The following is a 20,230-nucleotide window of genomic DNA, read 5'->3' on the forward strand; positions in this document are numbered from 1 at the left end:
AGAGAAAAATTAGAGAAGTATTTGGCCCCAGTACCTGCAGAGTAAATGTAAGAGCAATAGGATTTTAGGAGACCTCAGAAGATCTGACACCCTCTTGCCTTGAACCATTTGCCTAAAGACTTCCCTTGTAATTGGAAAAGCCACAGACATGCTGCAGGCAACTCTAGCAGGGCTATAGTACTGCCACCTGCATCCATACCCCTCCCACAGGACCCAGGTCAGAGTTAGATAAACCAAGTGTTACCTTTGTGTGACTTTGGCTTCCATGATGTCATCTGTGTTTTTTCCATCTATGGTCCACCACACCTCAGTCCGAGAGTCCTTCAGAAAGGTGAAAAAGACCTCACAGGGCAAAACAAGATCATCTCCTAGGAAGAAATGGCCACAGTGAAGTACTACAAAGCACAAACAGCACCACACTGAGCTTTCCAGTGGTCCTACCAGGCTGAGCTCTGCCTCCCTTTAGGAAACAACAAGGTCAACACACACTTTCAGACTTTTGATGTCTGTTTAATATCCTGGACATGTTGACTTGTGACATAAATAAACAGGAAAAAATATCCTGATTCCTAAATACTCCAGAAAATCCCTGACTGCAGCAAGTGACACACTCAAATAGAGCTTCTCCACACCAACCACTCCTTGGAAACCTTAGCAGTGTTTAAGCATTCCTACTGCACAGGGGACAGTGACCTTAAAGAGAAAAATTTTGGTGTGGAAACAGTGCTTCAAGCACTCCACTTCCCCTCGAGATCAGGCTTGGAAGCCTGAATGTTGTTATGATCAGCCCACAAGTGTCACAGAGTGTGGCAGAAGCCTGATCTTCTGAGCTCAGAAGTAGTGCTTTAAAGTGAAGACTGCTGGTAATCATCATCATTGGCATGACATTTATTACAGCAGTGTAATGGGACACAATCCATTCAGTGTAGGGAACTGCTCCAAAGAGCTATCAGTCTGAACAGATGGGGTAGAGGAAGTGGTGTAATATCCCACTACACAATACTGTAAGGCCAGCAAATGGAGAGCTGTCATTAATTAGGAAGTAACCAGAGGGAGAGGAGATGAGCAAAGAAGTGGCCAGAAGGCAGAAGCCACAAAGGTGCTGAATGAGGGAGGGTTGGAACAAACCACAGCCAGGGTCAGGACTGATACAAAGTCCTACAGGAATTGCTTTAAGTAACTAAGAGCTCTCATTTCATCTGTTTCTACAGCTGCTCCAGTTCGACAGTGTCCTCTATCTCCATGCCTGAATATTTAAAAAAATAAATAAATAAATCTGTGTGCACAAATTAACTTTAAAGCTATGCCCTCCTATTCCGCCACGGAGAAATAGCACCCCAAACCATCTGCCAGACGGCTTGTGGCAGCTGCTGTGCTTGGTGAGGGGAAGCACTGGGAAAGCAGAGGGAGAGGAGAGTGTCTGCCTGGATGGCCACGCATCCCTGTCCCCATAGGGATGGCAGGCATTGCCATTTACCTGCTTCCAGTTCGTAGACAACTTTTTCATTTGGGGAGGTGAACTGTGGTGGCAAGGCGTTGTTTGGAGATCCTGTGGGAGAGAACAGAGAAACCCCTGCAGCTTTACTCATGATGCCCACCTGCCCCCATACATATGCTGCTATCTAATTTGTGAGGCAATCCTAATGCAGAGTTTTAAGCAAAGGGAAATCTAGTCCTAAACCCCAAGCAGTGCCAGATGCAGATTTTGAGGCTCCTTCAAAGTTTAGGTAAGTCCAGATTCAAGGTTTGGGGCCTCCCACATCTGAAGAGCTCCATATCCCCCAGGACTCAGCATCTTCCATGAAGTAGAACCTATACCAGAAATTCTTTTTATTTCTGCTCCTAAAAAAATAAGATGCCAACATCAATTCTCATCAAAGGCACTTAATTCTGCACTTCATGCTGTTGTAGTCATTGCACTCAGCACATGCTCTACCATTCACTTGGTTTTTAAGCTCCATCTACAACTCACTCACTCGCAGGTAGGTCAAGCCCTTGTCCATAGGGCAGACCTTTCCACGCACTGGATAGCTGAAATCCCATCCATGAAAAATCATTTTAGCTCAGCACAAAGGCTTTGAGATTGCAAGAGGACTGGGACAAGCAGGCTATGACTGCACAATCCCATGAATAATGATGAGCAAAGGGCACTGGAGACAAAAATGAGTGTCAGGGTTATGCACTCATGTGCCAGCAGAGGGTACCCCTGACCATCTCATGGGCTGTATCTCATCAGCCAAAACCTGGTTACCCTTGGTATTCCTTTGGGGTCATTTGACATAGTTGTGAGTGGAGCTTCCAGTACAACATGCCCTGGGCACTCATAGAAGGCTGACCCCAGCAGCCAAAATACAGCAGTGACAGGTCAGCTGGGTAACACAGGCTGAACAGAACCAGAAATCCTGTGACAGACAAGAGCAGTTTTCACCAGTTCTGCTCTTATCAACCTGCAACTTGTACTTTTTGAAGTCATTCTTACCTACCACCTTCATCTTTACGGTTCTGGTGAGATTATATGTTCTTCCATGGTCCTTGAATGTCACAATGCAGGTGTAATTCCCTTCATATGCACTGCGGACAACACCAATGACAAGCTTGGTCCCTTGAGGGTGTCGTTCATTGAAGCCATCCACTAACCTGCAGGACTAGAGTCAGGAAAAAAAAATCACTTGTGTTTTGGTACTCGAAAAGTTCTTGGTTTAAATCACACTGCAAATATCTGTTTTGAAATTATAAATATGAAGAGATACTTGAATGTCTGATGCAGCTCAGGCCTAAATGCCATGAACCCTGAGAACACTGGAATACAAACTGGTTCATTCACCTCAAAAAAGAGGTGATGAAGCAGATGATCTTAATAGCTTTATCCCACCTCAAATATAGACAGTTTCAAAAACATATATAGCTCCAATCCTGAAGTGCATTTGCAATCAAGGTGAACATCTCTGCAAACTGAAGTAAAAACAGACAAGGAGAAAAAATGATGATGTATTCACAAACGAATACCAAGACTAAAGGACATGTCCCCCAGTTGGTGTCAGCATCTCTAACTCTTTCAGGACTAATCATGCTACCCTGACTGACATCAACTGTCAATGAGGCCCCAGAATTGGCAAATGGCAAATGAGAATCTATAATACAAAAACCTTAGTAACTCTTCTCTCTCTGCCAGGTGAGGAAAGAAACCTCAGTAAAGTAACAACCTAGAGATCCCCTTTCAGGAAGCAGTTAAGCAGAAGATATCTTCATTATCATAAAACTCAAAGACATGCACATTTTTAAGAGATTATTTCTGAATGGTGCATTTCCCAATGAGATAGATCCTAACGGAGCAATTTAAGACAGGGGTCATATACCATTTTTAATGTTTTTTATTAGGCATGGGATGACTTGCTGCCTGAAAAATGATTTCCATGGGGCTTTGTGTTTCATCCTCCTAATTGATTGTTGAAATGTGAATTTCAATGAGAAGTACAAGTAAGACATTTCTACTATCAGAATGAAACTGTTCCTCTTGGCTACAGAAGCAAGCTTTTCCTGAAGGATTTCAGAGTTGGATATTCTTTAAATTTTTAATTTTTTCCTTTAAACAACAGATATTCATTGCCAACTTTCTTTACTATTAAATTCACTCACATAGCACCTTCTATCTTGAAATTTTGAAGTGCTTTACAAGCTGTTAGAGAATTCAGTCCCACAGCCCTCTGGCTGTGCATCCCCCGAGAATTCCTTATTCTCTCTTGACTAAAGGCATCTATCTAAAGAAAAATACTGAAGTAAAATGTAATACAGTTCAGCAGTAGTTGTGTAGGCACGAGCCTGAGGATGGCTGGAAACATCCTGATTATCAGAGCAGAATGGAATAGGGATGTCTCCATCTTCAGAAAAGAGGTTTGACCATTTGTGTCAAACAGCATCTGTGGTCCTTGAAGAGCCTCACTCTACAACTTCATTCCCTGACCTCATGAGATTTTGGAAGGGGAAGTTTTTCTCCTTAGCTGAACAGTTTAATCACTGGACAGACTCTAAAATATACCCCCATGGCTCTCACCTCACACACTGTTTTTTCAGATACAACACCAAATCCTCCCACTGCCCAAATAATGACAAAAGTGCATCTCACCTGGTACCACTTGACAGACGGTGTTACACTAGCAGGGTAAAACCCATCAATGTCTGGACATGTGATCTTTTCATTAGCGTACTCGAGGTAGAACATCTGCTCAACAGGTTTTATTGAATGGCTCACACAAGAGCCTTGGTCTTTTGGAACAACCTCCAAGGGAAAGGCAACTTTGCTGCAGTAAGTTGTATTTCTAAGGACAGAGGAGGATAGGGCTGATTAGACAAGACTAGCTTCCTCCTACAGCAGGGTAATGAAATGAATAAAGACCACATCTGCAATAATGAGCATCATCATTTTGATGAAGCATATACAACCTTAGTTGACTCACGTACGTATGTGAAAGGAAGCACCAGAGATGGCCATACCACCTCAGAAAAGCCTATAAACATGACTAATAAGCAACATACGCTCTCCTGCTGGTAAAGCAGAAAATGATGCCAAAGATACAATGATAGAAGAAAGATCAGAAGGAGCTCCTGTGCTCAGTGCAAAGCAGCTGCTACGTTCATTTTGTACCACACTTAGAGACACTTCTAATTTCCTAGAAGTCTGAATCTCATGAATCTTTGCCAAATTATCATGCAGTCAAAACATCACCCTTGTATCTGAAGTTATTTTTACTCTAGACATACAGATCACTTCTTAATGGTGAGAGCCTATGGATTTTGCCATGGGCTCAGCAATAACACTTTCATGGACACTTGTAGTTAGTGAGAAGAGGCGCATTCATTAATGCTTGCAAGGCTCCAAGCATTACTACAATGTAAATTGGCTCAGTGCTGAGTGGCCTTATAATCTGAACATTCTTTCCCCATTAATGCTTATGTAGATGCTATTCCCTCTCTACAGAAGGATCCACCACTAACAGCATGGTCCTCCTGCTTTCACAAAAGTTCTGCTGTTAAAGAAGTTGTGCCACACAACCTACCTCAGCATGCACGTGTAATTCCCCGTGTCATTGAGGAGAGCAGGCCAGAACCAAAGGGTGTCTTTCTCCTTACTGATGCGGTTATCCGGGAGACGAAAGTTAATAGGCTCCTCCAGATCTCGGTCCTGCCCAATCCTGTACCAGATCAGGGTTAAGCCAGCAGAATGGGCTGTGCTGTAGTTGTACTTCAAGAAGGTCTCGAAAAGTGGGCATTTGATCTTGGCAGGTTCCCCATCGTAAATCTGGATCTGTTTCATGGTGTCCACACCCCAGTCATCGCAACGTTCTACAACCACAAAGAACAAAGTGCCTTAGCTTGCAAAGCTGCAAGACAAACACAGTTCTGCACCATTCCCTACATCCTTGGTCATGCCTTCACCAAAGTGAGAGGCAGTGTTTTAAGTGAAAGCAAACTTGGCTTTCACAAAGCACAACAAGAACATTGTGTTCAGCTCTTGAGAAGCTGTAAACATTTACCTTCCTTTATACATTTCCTATACTTTTCCAAGGTATTGTCCTGCTGGGGGATAGATATGGCAGGTTACTGTTGTTACCAGGCTTCCCTAAGAGCTCCAGGAGAGCTCAGCCTTATACATTACTGCAGTGGGAAGATAAGCTTTGAGTGAAAACAATCACAGAGGTGTCTGTTTGGACAGAGGTGCCTGAACTAGATGGGACACCGCAGACATTAGTTCCCTCCATAGAGGTAAGGCACATTGACCTGCTAGAGAAAGTCAGACTGGGCCAGCTAGGAATGAGCACTGTCTTTTCTTTTGTAGATATGTAAGACCCCTGTGCATTTTATACTACTGGAGTACAAACACTACCAAGTGACATGTAGTGACTCTTTATTGCAATGCCTGGGAAGGGAGGCTGGGAGGGCAGGAGACCCAGAATGGAGGAGCCAGCAGGAGGTTCACTTGGGGATCAGCAAGCAGCCTCCAGTGCGTTTCCCAAGTGTCATCCAACAGGATCTGCAAAGCTCCGGGCAGACTCAGACTGACAGAAATGAAGCAGCAATGAAAAACAGCTCTTCAGTGATTTTTTATTATTATTATTTTTAAATAGCTTCCAGTGAAAGGGATCAGAACACACAGCACACTCACCACCCATTTATCCTCCACAGGCTCCTTTTCACCCTATTCCTTCCACCCGGAAGGATGCCCTGTCACAAAGAGACACAGTGCAAGCAAAACAAGGTACCAGCTAACCTGAGAGCAGCCTGCACTGCCCATGCTGCCAGGGCAGAGGAGGCACAGCATGCTGTCCTTGCACCCCCTGCGGCAGCCAGGAAGCATTAGTGAGGACAGCCTGACATCTTAGAATCCTAAATGAGTCCAACAAAAAAGGGGTGCTGCCTGCAGCTGCCCCCAGCAGAGGCATTACAGCACACAGCAGCCACCTCAGAGTCAGCACTGCAAAGCTTCTCTAGTTCACAGATATTAGAGGAACTTGGACAGAGAGGAAAAAACAGAATACAATATGCTCTTTGAGCCCAATTCTTCTGAACTGACTTCACAGGCCCAAAGCAGGATTTCTGGCATTTTATCTTCCTTAAATAGACAGTGGGATGTAGCTTGGCCCCAAATTCATACTTAATTAAAAAAAAGCAAAGAGAGGAACCTTTGGGAAGACAGCCCCACAGCGCTTTAAGGCAGCTCCACTAACTCCTGTGGCTCAGTGATGGTTAGTCATGGGGAGGCAAAAACTGGGCCAATAAGAATAGAAATGTTTTCTGGCTGTTTCATACATCATGTAAATGCAAACTGTGCAGCTCCTCCTGTGGTATCTGGACAACGAGCAAAACGGGCTGGGAGGAGGCGCTGAAACTATCAAGTGCCCAGGTACTGGGAAACCAAAACCCAAAGCACTGAGGAGTGGCACAACCCATCACCTCAAACACATGGGTACTTTCAAAACTAAACATCAGGCAGGATCGCAGCTACTGCAGCCAGAAGCAAGGCTCATTTTAAGAGACCAAAATGAGCACTGGAAGCCTTACACCATGCATGGTCACCCATCTCCACCACAGTAGAAAACCTAGAAACCAACTGGAACCAGTATGCTGGTTCTTGCTGGTCAAGCTGCTGGATTAGGTCAAGTTTCCATGGAGCAGTAAATAAGACAAATGAGCCTGCCACTGACTGTCTACTAATTGCATGACAAAGCTCTCATTGCTATTCACATTTGTTTTCATACAGAAAACCTCTCCCTTCAAAGGGAGTGAGGTCTTCCTGCAGACCTGGGGCTGTACATCATGACACACAGGTTCTCTTTCCTGCACCTGATTTCGCAGTGGCCTCATGGGCTGCAAAATGGAAAATTGTCCTTATTACTTCAAATGGCAAAGCTGGAGAGAAAGAAAACTATGTAAAAAATTACAGTACTGAAACTCCTGGAGTAAAGATCAATGAATTTTGCAATCGTGACCAGCTCTTATGTTTTGCAAGAGTTCATAAATCAGTATTGTAAAGCTACTTACCCATTCTAACTGAATGAGTAAATGAAAATAAAATACATTGCTTTTGAGTAATGTGCAGGGGAAGAAAAAAATACATCATCGTATGGGCCTTGTTTTTTCAGTAGAAGGAGGGAAAAAAAGCTCTTGTCATTTACTGTAAGAGTGGTACGAAGGGATTTTGGGCCAGTTCAAGTGACCTCAGGGATGCCATCACACCATACAGGTCACATTTAGGTGTAACCTGCAGCACTGCCCTCAAAGAGTAGCGCCATCACCCATTGCTTGCCACAGAGATGCCAAACAACACAGGCTGAGCAAGACCTCCTTTACATGCAGACCAAGGCTACAAGCTGCAGTGCTCCACACAACTTCCCTCCTCCCAGCTCCATGATATCAGTAGTACTGGAATTTCCATTTTGGGGCACCGTAACGTTTAGCACCCTCTCCACTGTTTAACCCACAATGGAGATTCAGAAACTGCTTGCTGCTTACACAGTACGCTCATGCTTGGAGGTCAGTCTACACCGGAGGCAGTTCAAAGGGTCAGGATGTCACACTGAACATCAGCTCTCATTGATAAACATACATACATACACACACTGATAGATCCTGACTCCAGTAATGGTATTCAAGAGGGCACCAAAGAAAGAACATGCAAGAAACACACAAGAACTCAGCTCTAGTTACTGGAAGCAGCCTAAGCTTGAACACTGCTGTGCCAGTTTGCACCCATTCACATTTATCCTTTCTAGCTAGGCCTAGGAAGAGAGTTTCTTCTCCCTTGAGGCGTTCCCTACGCTATATATACTTATACCTATATACTTAACTCAGGTTAAGAGTAGCTCCCAGTTAAATCAAGTGGGTACAGCATTCATGCTGACTTTGGGGCTTCACTTGACAAATGAAAACCCAGCAAAGTGATGGGTGCACCTGGAGGTGAATTAAAAGCTACCTCCAAATGTCTTCCTCGCTTGGTCTGTATGTTTCAGCTCATGCTCATGGGGATATATCTACTGCTCTATAGCAGCTTCTCCTGTTAGAGAAACCCTCCATTTAAAAGAAAATTCTCCAGCTCCACACCACCTCCACTTCATCTCTCCCTTCCCCATCCCTGGGGCTATGAACAAAAGGCTTCCACTAGTTATTTCTTCATAGAAGTTGTAAAGAGCCTCTCTGATGACAGAGCATCCATCATACCCGCACTAATTACCCTGCCACTTGCCAAATCAGTCTCTAATCTGTGGGAGGGGGCCAGCCCCATGTGCAGAGCAGGGCTGCAGCTTGGGAGATGCTCTTCCCCTCACAGGAGTAAAGGATGGGGCTGCAGCACCCCACAGCTTTCTTCCTTCTTCTGCAGTACTATCTTTAGGCAAAGCTGATCCAAGCTCACCTCTGTGCATGGAGGGCAGCCAAACCAGAGGTTAGCTTGACACAAGCATCAGCATCAATGAGGCAGAAAGCTGGTCCAGGAAAGCACTTAAGTGAGAATTAATCATTACCACCTTAAAAAAAAAAAAAGCCTCTCCCACCCTCTTTCAGGCACACAGCAGTTTGCAGTGAGTGGGAAGCAGAGGAAGTCAGGCTGAATGGAGGAGCTGCACTCAGAGCACTGGAGGTGCCAGCTGTGGCCAGCTGCCACGCGTGGGAGCTCTTTGTATGTACTCACGTGCCAGGAGCACCCACACTTCCACTGGGTCTGCTGTTCTGCTTTCACACACATATCCTCTGCAAGAACACCGCACAGCAGCAAGCTCTGCTATAGAGGTGGGTTCCACAGCTAAGAAACCCAGCGGCATAGAAGGAAAGTGATTCCCACTTGGCTGATACTCCATCTGATGGAGCAACACAGCAGAGGGAGGGTGGCACAAAGCAGAACAAACGAGAGCATCTCTCTGAGTAGATACAAACACACTGAAATCAGTGGGAATTAGAATGGCTCACATTAACCACATCTCCCAGTGCTCATCCGGCACTGCTGTGGTGCCCTCATGGAAGCCTCTCCAGAGGGTGCTGCAGATGGAGTAGCATCTCTCTCCAAATAGTTATCATTTCAATAAGCAGAACAGACAAGAAATGAGGAAGGAAAAAAAAAAAAAAAGAGAGAGATTCCCTGGAATATAAGATTCAACTCAAAAGCACTTATACAGCATGTTTCACTTTAGATTCTGAAAGCTGAGCTCAAAGAGAAGTGATCAACCTGTAACAGAGTCCACTGCTCCTGATTCAGAGCATCCTGACCCAGACATGCACAGTCTGTAACACAAAGGAATGGATGTTGTTTGTCTTAAAGCTCCTGCACAGCAGTTCTGTACCTGCTCTACCTGTGATTAAAGCTGTGCTTACAGAACTTGGCAGAGTATTTTGGTTACCTCCAGTAACTGAGCACAAAAAAACAAAGCGTTCAGCTCTCTCTAGCAAGCTTGACATGTTTTTCTGGAGGAAATCCACAAGATCAAAACAATAAAGGTAGGGGTATGAACTGCTTCAAAGCCTGAAGAAAAAGAGGAACAAATAGCTACTTTCCATCTCACTTCATTCAGGAAACTGCTGTTTGGTGTAAAGCAAAGTAGAGCAGCACAGGAAGAAGAGAGAGGAAACAGGACAGCCTGTTGCAAAGGTATCCTTAGGAAAAGCAGCACAAAGAGGTGTCTGCCTGTTTAGTGCCATGACAAAGCCTCATCCAAGCTTTTCCACAAGCCTGGGACTTCGGGTCCAGGCCCAGCTCCTGGCTCTGCCATGGACTTATGGAATTAAAGCTGTGCAGCCTCACTATAGCATCAAGCCAGGGTCTCGGGTGCTTCCCATCCTGTTTATATTACAGTAAAAGACACTACACTGTGACCGCAAAAGTGACCATCCAACACCATCCCAGTGACAATCCCCAAGTGAGCTTTCTTCCAGGAATTTCTGCACTTCTATGCAGAATGTAAGGTGAACCATCTATATAAGATTTGCCCCTCACAACCTCCTGCAGCCAAGCAGCAGAAACAAGCTCTTCTCTGCACACCCCTGTTTCACAGGGTTTGTCTCCAATTCAGGGCCATGCAACCTCAGCATCACATCTCTTCATGCACACAGGTACCATAAAAATCCATAACTGCAGTAACTCAGACTGGTATGCATGGTTATAAAATCACATCCTGAATTAGGACAGCTAGAAGCTGAGATGGAAGAGTAGGAGGAAGCCAGGAAATCCCAGGAGAAGATGGTGGGAGAGGGATTTAGTCTCTTTAGAAGACAATAATGCAGTTTAATCTATTTTTCTTTTGACTCTACACACTAAAATAAGCTCCTCAGCTTCTGGGGCTGTCACAAATCATCAGGAAAATAAGGCCACTGGAACCCCATCAGTAGAATAAGAGCGATATAGTAATAATCCTGAGGAGCTGCACAGCGCTTTCCATCTTCAAAGTGTTTTACAGACAGTAATTTATTAATCTGCAAATTTCCCCTGGCCACTAATAACTGCTCTGCCTCTGCTCAGTGCACAGATGGGAGCTCAAGAGCTGGTGCAGGAGGGGAGCAGGAAGCAGCACCGACCTCCTGAGCCAGAGCAGGGCTGCTGGCTGCTCAAAGTCATGGCTGCAGATGTCAGCCTATGCAGGATTTGACCCCATGCTGGGCTCACCCTGCCTTGCAGCCTGCCTGACAACCCTAGAGCAGCTTTCAGAGGAATTTCCTATGCAAGAGGGTGCTTCCTGGCACTGAAGGATTATAGATGCACTCCAGTTATCTGTTAAGTCAGTATCTAACACGGGCCAGCCATGTATGAGAACAAAGGGGTAACATTATTTTGTATTCATGCTGGCTGTTATGCTTTTTGACTGGCTTGAAAGAGATGTAAAAACCAATGTGTATCTGCATCACAACAATGGTGCCAAAGAATTCATTACAAAATAAAAATTTGGTTTCCTGAGTTTTGCCATCCTTTCTTTGGCTATCAAGACAGCAGGGTCATTAAGCATCCTGCAACACAGACACAAAGACCTAAGACAAGAAAAGCAGAAGACCCTAAATACCATTGCAAAGTATCCCAAGGATCACACTTAAGGAACTCAAACCCAGGCACTGCAGATCACACATTACTTTCAAGACCACAAGAGATGCACCCATACAGTATGAGCAAGCAGCAGGCTTAGGCATCCAGCTGAAGCAATAAAGCTTCTCAGGATGTTTCTAACCTCCCACTTCCTTCACCACCTTCCCTTTCATTCTTCTCAAGCAGATCATGCCTTGGCACAGACCCAATCCACATCATTAGCTGGGGCTCAACTCCACACTAATTGAGCCTGCAGAAGTGCCAGGCATAGTTCACACCCACACACACACTGAGACAGCTCCTATCCACTACAGCACCCTGAAGATGGGCACCACAGTACCTGAAAAGCTTCACCAGAATGAGCCTTAAATACCCCAGGAGGCAGTGCCATGTTATGAGTGCCCCACCTGCAGCTATGCGGTGCTCAGAGATCAGCTCATGTTCCCTCTTGCAATTCTACTACTCTAGCCCCAAGAATAGACAGCTCAAATGCTGTACCATTATCAGAGTACATCCAGCCTCCCACAGACTATTTGTGGCTTTGCAAGGGTGAAATGGACTTCAGCCTCAAACCACACAACATAACAGAGGGCTGCCCTCGATCCAAACACAAACAGCCCTGCAAATGCAGTGGTAGCGCACGTTTTGACAGCCCAACGTGGTTTATGGCATGCTCAAAGAAAAAGGAAACCCTGCACCATGCACAGACCTCCAGAAAATTAAACATGCACACTGCAGTGGACTTGCAGAAGGAATGTGCTTTAACTGGACAAGTTCCATGCATCACCCTTTGACACTTATGTCCTTGAAACCCTTTACAAGGGCTCTAATCCTACTGATGATTGTAGCTGACCTAGGCTAGTAGTCCTAAGGCAAGCCAGAGAAAAAACCTTCAGTCTCTGCACCACAGTGTGAAATCATCCCCAGTCATTCAGGATGGTACAAGATTATAATCATTCAATAACTTTTTATCAACTCAATGTGTTTTAACTGCTCCTTTGCCAGTGCTGCAGTGGAGCAAGTGCTCCCAGGGGGCCTGCTAAAACACTAAGGCTCTTTCTGAACCATGTTCACTCAAAGCCATGACTTGTACCTTCTCCCCTCCCTCCCCCTTGCCTTCTGCAGATCATGCTGTCTCCTTCCTCCCCCGAGGAGGAAGCCCGGAGCTGAAGCACACACAATCTGCCTCTTTACCAGCGCCCAGCTGATTGCGTGCCAGGGGAGCCGCGAGCATGACAGCATATTTCCTGTCAGGAAAGTGACTCAGTGAGACGGCTGCAAGAGCTCCTCTTACCCAAGAAGTTCCCCTCTCCCCTCACGTTGCTGAGGCATGAGTCAGAAGCTGAGAGCCAGAACTTCAGCCCCCCCCAGAGCCACGAAGGAACAGTGAATTTTGGGTTTGAACCCATGTCCTGCCAGTATCTTGGTGACAAGGTGTTGCCACATGCCTCGTTTTGTCCCTTCCAGACTGGGAATGACAACGCTGACCAAGCAGAGCGCTCAGATTTGCAAAGCACTGTTACTCAGAGGCTGAGCTGGCCACTGTTTGCTTACGTACCCATTCACGCTGCACTCACAGCCACTGTGTGCGAGTGTTACACAACCCCTGCATATATGCACTTTGCCAGAGCACTCTACACACAACCATTTCACCCAGGAGCCACACAGCAGCTCCAAAGAGCTGCAGCCAGGTTTCTACACCACCTTCACCCCTGTAAACGAGCACTTACCGGAGCCACTGCCCAGGGGCACTGCGCACAGACACAGAGTCACCAGCAGCACAGCACCGACCATCTTCATCCTGCAAAACACACCAAGGGCTCTGGTTATTTCACAACATTTCAACTCTGCAGGCATCTAAAAAAAAAAAATAGATAAAAAAATCTGAGCATGTGTGTTTATTCTTCCGCCCACTCATAGATCCTTTAGTTCTTGTACTTCTTTTTGTTTGTTTTTCTGTATTTCATTAAGAAATTCACAGCAATGTTGTCCTGCCTGCAGGCAGCCCAGGAGGCGACAGCTCAGAAGAGGACTCTGAGCTCACTGACTCAAGTCACTGGAACAGAGCACGAGCAGTAAGCTTGCTTTTGCCTGTCACATACAGCAGGGTACAAATCCTAAGCTTTGACTCCAAAAACAGAGGTCCTATGTCGAGACCTCATTCTGCCAGTGCACATGCTCACTGTTCAGAAAAAAAGTGCAGGAAGTGCTGAAGCACATTTGCACCAAACACAGCTCTGTGCAACCAACGCCTACACCGTACCAGCCTGCAGGGTCCATACGCTGCTGCCCAGGGAGCAGCCAGCTCACAGCCCCAGAACTGCAGGGAGCCCCCACAATAAGGCTGCATATCATGCCTCATCCAATGCTTCCAGCGTACAAGCAATGAGTCTCAGGCTCAACACACACTTTGGCAGTGACCTGAACCAACATTTATGCTTGTAGCGCAGCACCCATCCACAAGCAGAAAATCCCCAGCTTCCCAGCTCCTGCTGCAGAGAGTACAGTTCCCTGTAATTTGAGATAAGTGTATGCTGCCAATCCCACTTGCCACATGCTCTGGAATTTGGCATTCAGCTCTTGGAAATGCTCACTCATTAGAATTAAAGCTTCCCCGTGTTTCTAGGTTTTCCAGGATGCAACTTAAGCTGCTACTCATGAAAGCTGACGTACTAGATGCTCTCATTACTGAAGCAAAGGTACCATTGGATTACAAAGGGAGAATACATGGTTAAAAGGATGAACCTGAAACAGCCAAGCTCATCCGGGAAGAGTAGTAATGAACACAGTGCCACTTACAGGAGCATGCTCCTGGGGTGACAGGGAACCTACTGCAAGGTGTGGAGGTAAGCCACCCTTAAACATGTCCCTCACATTATGGACAAAGACCTCAAGCAAAGGCAGAGATCAGCTAAGATCGCACAGATTGCCTGCACTAGCAAGAATAGGGCTCGTAAGCCACTCAAAGCCCAGCAGCAGTTATTTAATCTTTTCTTTCCAATGAATTAGAAAAGCATTTGTACAATGCTTTCCCTGGGTCAGGCTCATCTCTGGGAGACAAAGGGAATCTGGAGCAAGTCTGCTCTTCCGCACACAGCAGGCTGCCCTGGAACCCTGTATGCAGCAGGGATGGAGGTGGCCAGGAGCTGGTCATCCTCCTCCTTCACCCAAACTCAAGTGGCCTTCACTGCTGCCACCTATAACCACCAAGACATAGGAAGTATCCATAGGGAGGAACTAAGATGAAGATCATCCACCTTTTGGAAGACTCTAGAAAAGACAAAACATCATTCTGTCATCAGACTGGGGAGAAAGAACCAGTGTGCTGCACCTGTGATGGGATTTCAGCAAAAACTGGGAATTGAGATGCTGGAACAGAGGGAGTAGAGACTGGGAGAGGAGGGGAAATCATTTCCTTAACAGATTTCTCATGGTTCACTCTCCATTTGCCATTAGATTAATGAACAGTGTGTCCTAACTCACCCCTATTTTCCACTTTTTCCCTCTTGAATTTTGCACAAATGTGTCTGAACTCAGCCCTGACTTTGGAGTTCCTCTCATTTACTGCAAGGCCATTCATGTGGCCTGAGGCCAAAATAAACTCCATTTCACTCAGTGATACCCGAGCTCTGCGGTGAGCTAATATTTACCTCCATTAACTGCTCCAAAGAGTACGCTCCTTTCAGCGGTCTCAGAGCTACTGGGACTCCATTCCCATAGACAAGATACCTAAAATCCCCACACTGTGGGGGCAATTTTTAGGTTCTTGTCTATCTTGCTATAAACAACAGGATTTACTTTATGTTCATTCCAGCCTCTCCAGAGCAGATCGTCTCAGTGATGAGAGGGGCAGAGCTTATCAGATCACAGTCAATACACTATTACTGGAAGGGACTCCTTGGCTGCTCTGACAGCTCCCAAGGGTAGGAAGGGCAATAAAAGGGGCTGAGATCCCTCAGTGCCACCAGCACTGATGCTGCTGCAATATAGATAGTCCAAAAATCTGTGATTTGCCCTAGAAATGTGTTCCCAGGACAGTCCTGTGGTCACATTTCTCCAGGAGGATATGACTCTGCCAATGACACCAGGAAAAAGAACACTGCATCCATTCCATTGCAGACATTGGTAGGTTTTGTAACGCTGGAAGAACACGATGTCACAGCACAGTAACTCACATGCTCTTACGGGAACAGAAGAGTTTTCTCTGCCTTTTCCAGCAACCTGCTTCTTTGTTTCATGACACCAGAGAGCATGTTGCACTTCTACCAGTACATGACACAATCACTGCCCAGTTAACTGGTTGCAACATCCTCATCTCTGGCTGCAATTGGAGGAGTCAGAGGTTGGGGAGAGCAAAGCCCAACATGCATAGGAAGGGCTCCCCCAGCCACATCCGCCTATCGAGGCCACAGACCTTACTCCTATAGCAGGCAGAGAAACCGCACACAAAGCAAATGCCAAACACAGCCAGGAATAAATCAGTGAGCAGAGGAGCATACAGCTCAGAGATCACACACAGGCAGACAGCAGGTAATCAGAGCTGCCAGGAGAAGGCTGGAGAGCTCAGATACATTGCCAGTGATCCAGGAGCTTCTCAGGAGACCAATACACTCTGAAGTGTTCTTAATGCCTCCATAAATTAACATTTTAATAATAATTCATAGAGCAGTTGGGGAAAACAAGTCATCGCTGCCATTAATAGAGCTCTTAAGGAACTTACTTGATGTTTTCATTTTGTTTCAAATTGGAGTTTGTTTTCTTTTTGTCTCTGAGCACTTTCTTCATCCAACTTTCACCTTGTATTTACCAGGGAATAAAGAAAGAAGTGAGGGGTACACAGACATGGTGGGGTCTCCTGTTCCCAGAGGCTGAGGTAGTGGAAAGGTTTAAGGTTTGCATTTGATACTGGCTAGGAATGGGCCTGATGACACACAAAACATGGCTATTTCCATACAAGACATCTTTCATTCAAATACCCTTCCTATTACCCTTAGCAGCATGGACTCAGCAAAAGCTCAGAGCTTTCCAAGCAATAGCAAAAAAAACCAAGATCAGTATCAAACAACGAATGGAGCTGCTCTCAAAGCAGCCAGTGTACACCTATTCTCAGAGACAACCGTACTAATCCTACAGAACAATGTCACAATTTACAAGAAACTGCCTTTGTCCCTTCAAACCACGGGCACCTGGAGAGCTCTGACAGGTTTTCCGCTGCTCACCAGAGTCACATTTCTGTATGCAGAACAAAGGCGCCCTTCAAAACATCGTCACTAAGTGCTCTGGCTGAAAGGGCATTTAAAATAAAGCAGTTGCAGGAAGAGGAAAACATAAAGCCTGCTCTGGCTATTTGAATGGGGTTATATATTATTTCCCGTAGGAAATTTTTTGTTTAGCCCCTCTAAGTCAGAGGGATTTGAGAGCACTGGGCTGGCTCTAAGAAAACAAACGCTGACACAGGAAGACACTGACTTTGGAGATGCTTTGCTTCTAAACTACATATGCCTGGGATAGGAAAGATTCTGGTCAGATGCTACCCGGGCTTCAAAGCATGTACAACAAGAGCTCTTCTTGCTCTGCTAGCAGGCAGGTTGAGTGCTGCAAAACTGGGCAGCATGAAGGAGAGGAACTGCTCCTCTGCTCCATGGCACCATGTGCTCTTGGTCCCTGCATCCCCATACTGTGCTGGAAAAGGCGGCTTGACACACTTGCTGAGTTTTCTTATGAGGAAGATAATGCATAGTCAAAGCATATTTAAAGAATCCCAAAGGCAGACAAAGGGCAGTCAGAGAAAAGCAATGAGAAAAAAAAAAAAGAAACAACCACTAAGTGGGAAAAGGCCCTTCAGCCTTCCAGGAAACACTCTTGCTTTTCAGTCTGTGAAGGACTGAGTCAAATAATAGGGGGAATTACTGTAGCATAAATCTTGGTGCCACTTAGCTGCGACTCACACAGCTCCTGCTGCCCTTACTGCTCCTCCTGTGGCTACTGGGGTACCGAGAAACATCAGTTCATCTACATTCCTGTTCCTCCCAGAGCAAAGCTTCTCCTGATGTGGTTCTGCCAGTCCTTGGGGAAATCCCTCCCAAGAACACAACACGGCACTGAACCCCAGCCAGCTCCCAGCTTCAGCTGGGGACACTACATCAAGATGATGACCAGCAGGGCTGTCAGACACCCACTGCCCACATCCCACCTGGGATTCATACAGCCACATCCACATAAGCCATGCTGTGCTGTTATCCCCAGGAGCCTCACGTGACTTCTCCCAGTGATGTCATGGGGCTGCAATGCAGGGCAGCCAACCCAATAGTAAATTATTAGAGATATTGGGAAAAATTTCTTCCCAGATAGAGTGGTCAGGCATTGGCACAGGCTGCCCAGGGAGATGGTGAGGTCACCATGCCTGGAGGTGTTCAAGAACTGTGGAGATATGGCACTAAGGGACACGGCCAGTGGGTGTAGTGGGGATGGGTTGGCAATTGGACTGGATGGTCTTAAACATCTTTTCCGACCTTAAGGATTCTGCAGTTCTAAGCTGGAACTTCCTGCCCAATGCTAAGTAGGAGGCATCCAAGGGGAAGGACAGGTTTTGGTTTCTCCTGCATTTCATACTAAAGCCCTTCAGTTTGAGGAGACATAATCCTCTCAGAATTTCACCTTGCTTTAAGATAACCTTTGAAGGAAGATGCAGCCTCAGGAAACACCTCTTCCTTCTGCTTTTACTGATGATAAACACACTTGACCAAGGATGAAATGGCAAACAGAGGTGCATTACTCTAGGGGTCACAGAGGGAGATAGGGATGGAGAACAACCAGAGAACCTGTGATTTCTTATTGACGTACAGCTGCCATCTCTTGGAGTCCTTTTGGCTCAAGAGAGTTAAAGTCAACAGGTACAATTCAGAGGAAGTGGCTATTCTTCCTCCCTTATGAGAGAAATGGAAAAAAGAAAAAAGAAAAAAAAAAAGTGACCAACACAAGTAGAGTGGAAGAAGCTTAAAGGTCCACCTGAGGAAGGGCAGTGAGGCCTCTTTTCAGTCCTCACAGCATCCCCTCAGGGCTTAGAAAAGCAGAAACGCTGCAGATCCTGCATGCTGCTCTGCTGGAGCCCAGGCTGCTGCCGATCAGACTCTGGCAGCTCTTTAGCAGGCAGAGCACACCACACTTCATACATTTAAAATAAACCAGCTCAACAACCCGTCACCTCTCTGAAATACATGCACACCTGGACAAGGCAAACAGCTGTGACTGTCACCCAGAGATACGTGCAGGAGGCCGAAGATGGACAAGCAAAGCCACGGCTATGAAATCAAACAGTACACATTACTAATGCATGCACGCATGCAGGCCACGGATCAGTTCAAACACCAACCTACAACAGCACTTCTGTGCTCAAGCAAAAGGTATCCAGCCAAGATATTCTATTTTTTAAAGTCTGAAAAGCCAGGGAATGAAAAGCTTCCAACAGAGCTTCAAAGAGAGCTGAGACCTTCCATGAAGCCAGACACAATGCTTCTATTTTGGATGGCGGTGTTACAGTGAAAGAAGAGCACTGTGAAATACCCTTGGACTGCCCCAGCAGAAAATAAATCAGCAAATAAGTTTTCATATAAAATAAAACCAGAAAACTTCAACCAATGTGGCTTACAGACCTGAAGGAGCCCAAGGAATCCAGAGTGAGGTTCATCCCTCACTGGAAGAGCCCTGCTGGGCTCTCAAATAGGATCCGGAGACATTTGAGAATTAACATCAAGTTTATATATTCCTCCCTTTCACTTTTTAAATGGCTTTTAGATGTAGGCAGCTCCACTGCCTTCCCTAAGAAGCTATCTCTCTTTCCGCATGGATACAGCAGCACAACCACACCATGCAAAAGAGCACACTATAAGGATCCCAAGATCATCCAGTCCAAAACCCAGAGCACAGCCCAGACTTGGGCAGGTTGAGCATTTGGACTGACTGCCTCCCATAGGAGCAGCCTAAGGCTCCTAGACTCAAAGCAGTTCTCCCAGGTAGATCATGTCCTAAGCACAGTAAGTGCCTCCACAACAGGCACTGCACACTCTGCTGAACACCTGCTGCATCAAACTCAGTATCAAAAAATGCTCTCTCCCTAAGTAAAAGCACTTACTACCAAACACATATTGGCTTTCACTTTGTCTCATTCCCCTATATCACTCATTAATCTGGGATGGCTGCTGTGCTCTAAACTCCTTTGCATCTCATTACCACACACAGCAAACAAAGACCCCCAGCACCCTACAGCACAGCATCACAGTGCTTGGCTTCCCTTCCCAAGTGCCCTTTTATTGGGCAATCACTGCATAACCCCCTTGCAGTTTACTAAGCCTCCAACTCTGCAGACAGGCTTACCCATGCTGCTGCCAGAAAATGAAGATCTGATCTCTACCTGCAGCACTGGGAAAGGATTTCCTCAAGCGACCCCAGTTATCTTGGGATGAGCAAGATGTTCAAGGGTAAAAGCAAGCCAGCTGAGCTTTTCTTTTACAAATTGAGGCCACACAGCATTTCCACACCTGGCATTTCTATTAATCTTGTTAATTTAATCACATTTGGCCTTATGAGGGGGGAGGGGAGGGAGGAAATCCATAAACAAGAAGAAAAGATGAAGACACTTAATTCCTTCCCCAGCTCATACAGGCAGTTCTGGAGTGT

At 45.9% G+C, this 20,230-nt stretch overlaps 1 protein-coding gene across 9 annotated transcripts in view; it reads right to left on the bottom strand.

The window, feature by feature from the left end:
* The window catches only part of IL1RAP (interleukin 1 receptor accessory protein), a 39,772-nt gene that overhangs the window by 12,673 nt on the left and 6,869 nt on the right, over positions 1-20,230 (bottom strand). For 6 of the 9 annotated variants that reach the window (XR_014933571.1, XM_015871863.3, XM_085513604.1 and 3 more), the window contains 6 exons: positions 13,285-13,355; positions 5,055-5,340; positions 4,124-4,316; positions 2,480-2,645; positions 1,478-1,549; positions 245-368 (listed from right to left, as the gene is read on the bottom strand). Coding sequence is in view for 8 of the 9 variants with exons in the window: in XM_015871863.3 (XP_015727349.2) it covers positions 245-368; positions 1,478-1,549; positions 2,480-2,645; positions 4,124-4,316; positions 5,055-5,340; positions 13,285-13,354 (911 nt within the window). In the remaining variant the exon portion in view is untranslated. Of the gene's footprint in view, positions 1-244; positions 369-1,477; positions 1,550-2,479; positions 2,646-4,123; positions 4,317-5,054; positions 5,341-12,848; positions 13,029-13,284; positions 13,356-13,817; positions 14,031-20,230 lie in introns of those variants that run through there. The other 3 variants (XM_085513606.1, XM_085513610.1, XM_085513605.1) reach the window with 2 other exon arrangements.

Source organism: Coturnix japonica, chromosome 12, assembly GCF_054131305.1.
Source record: "Coturnix japonica strain WE chromosome 12, WE-NBRP24, whole genome shotgun sequence".
NCBI lineage: Eukaryota > Metazoa > Chordata > Aves > Galliformes > Phasianidae > Coturnix > Coturnix japonica.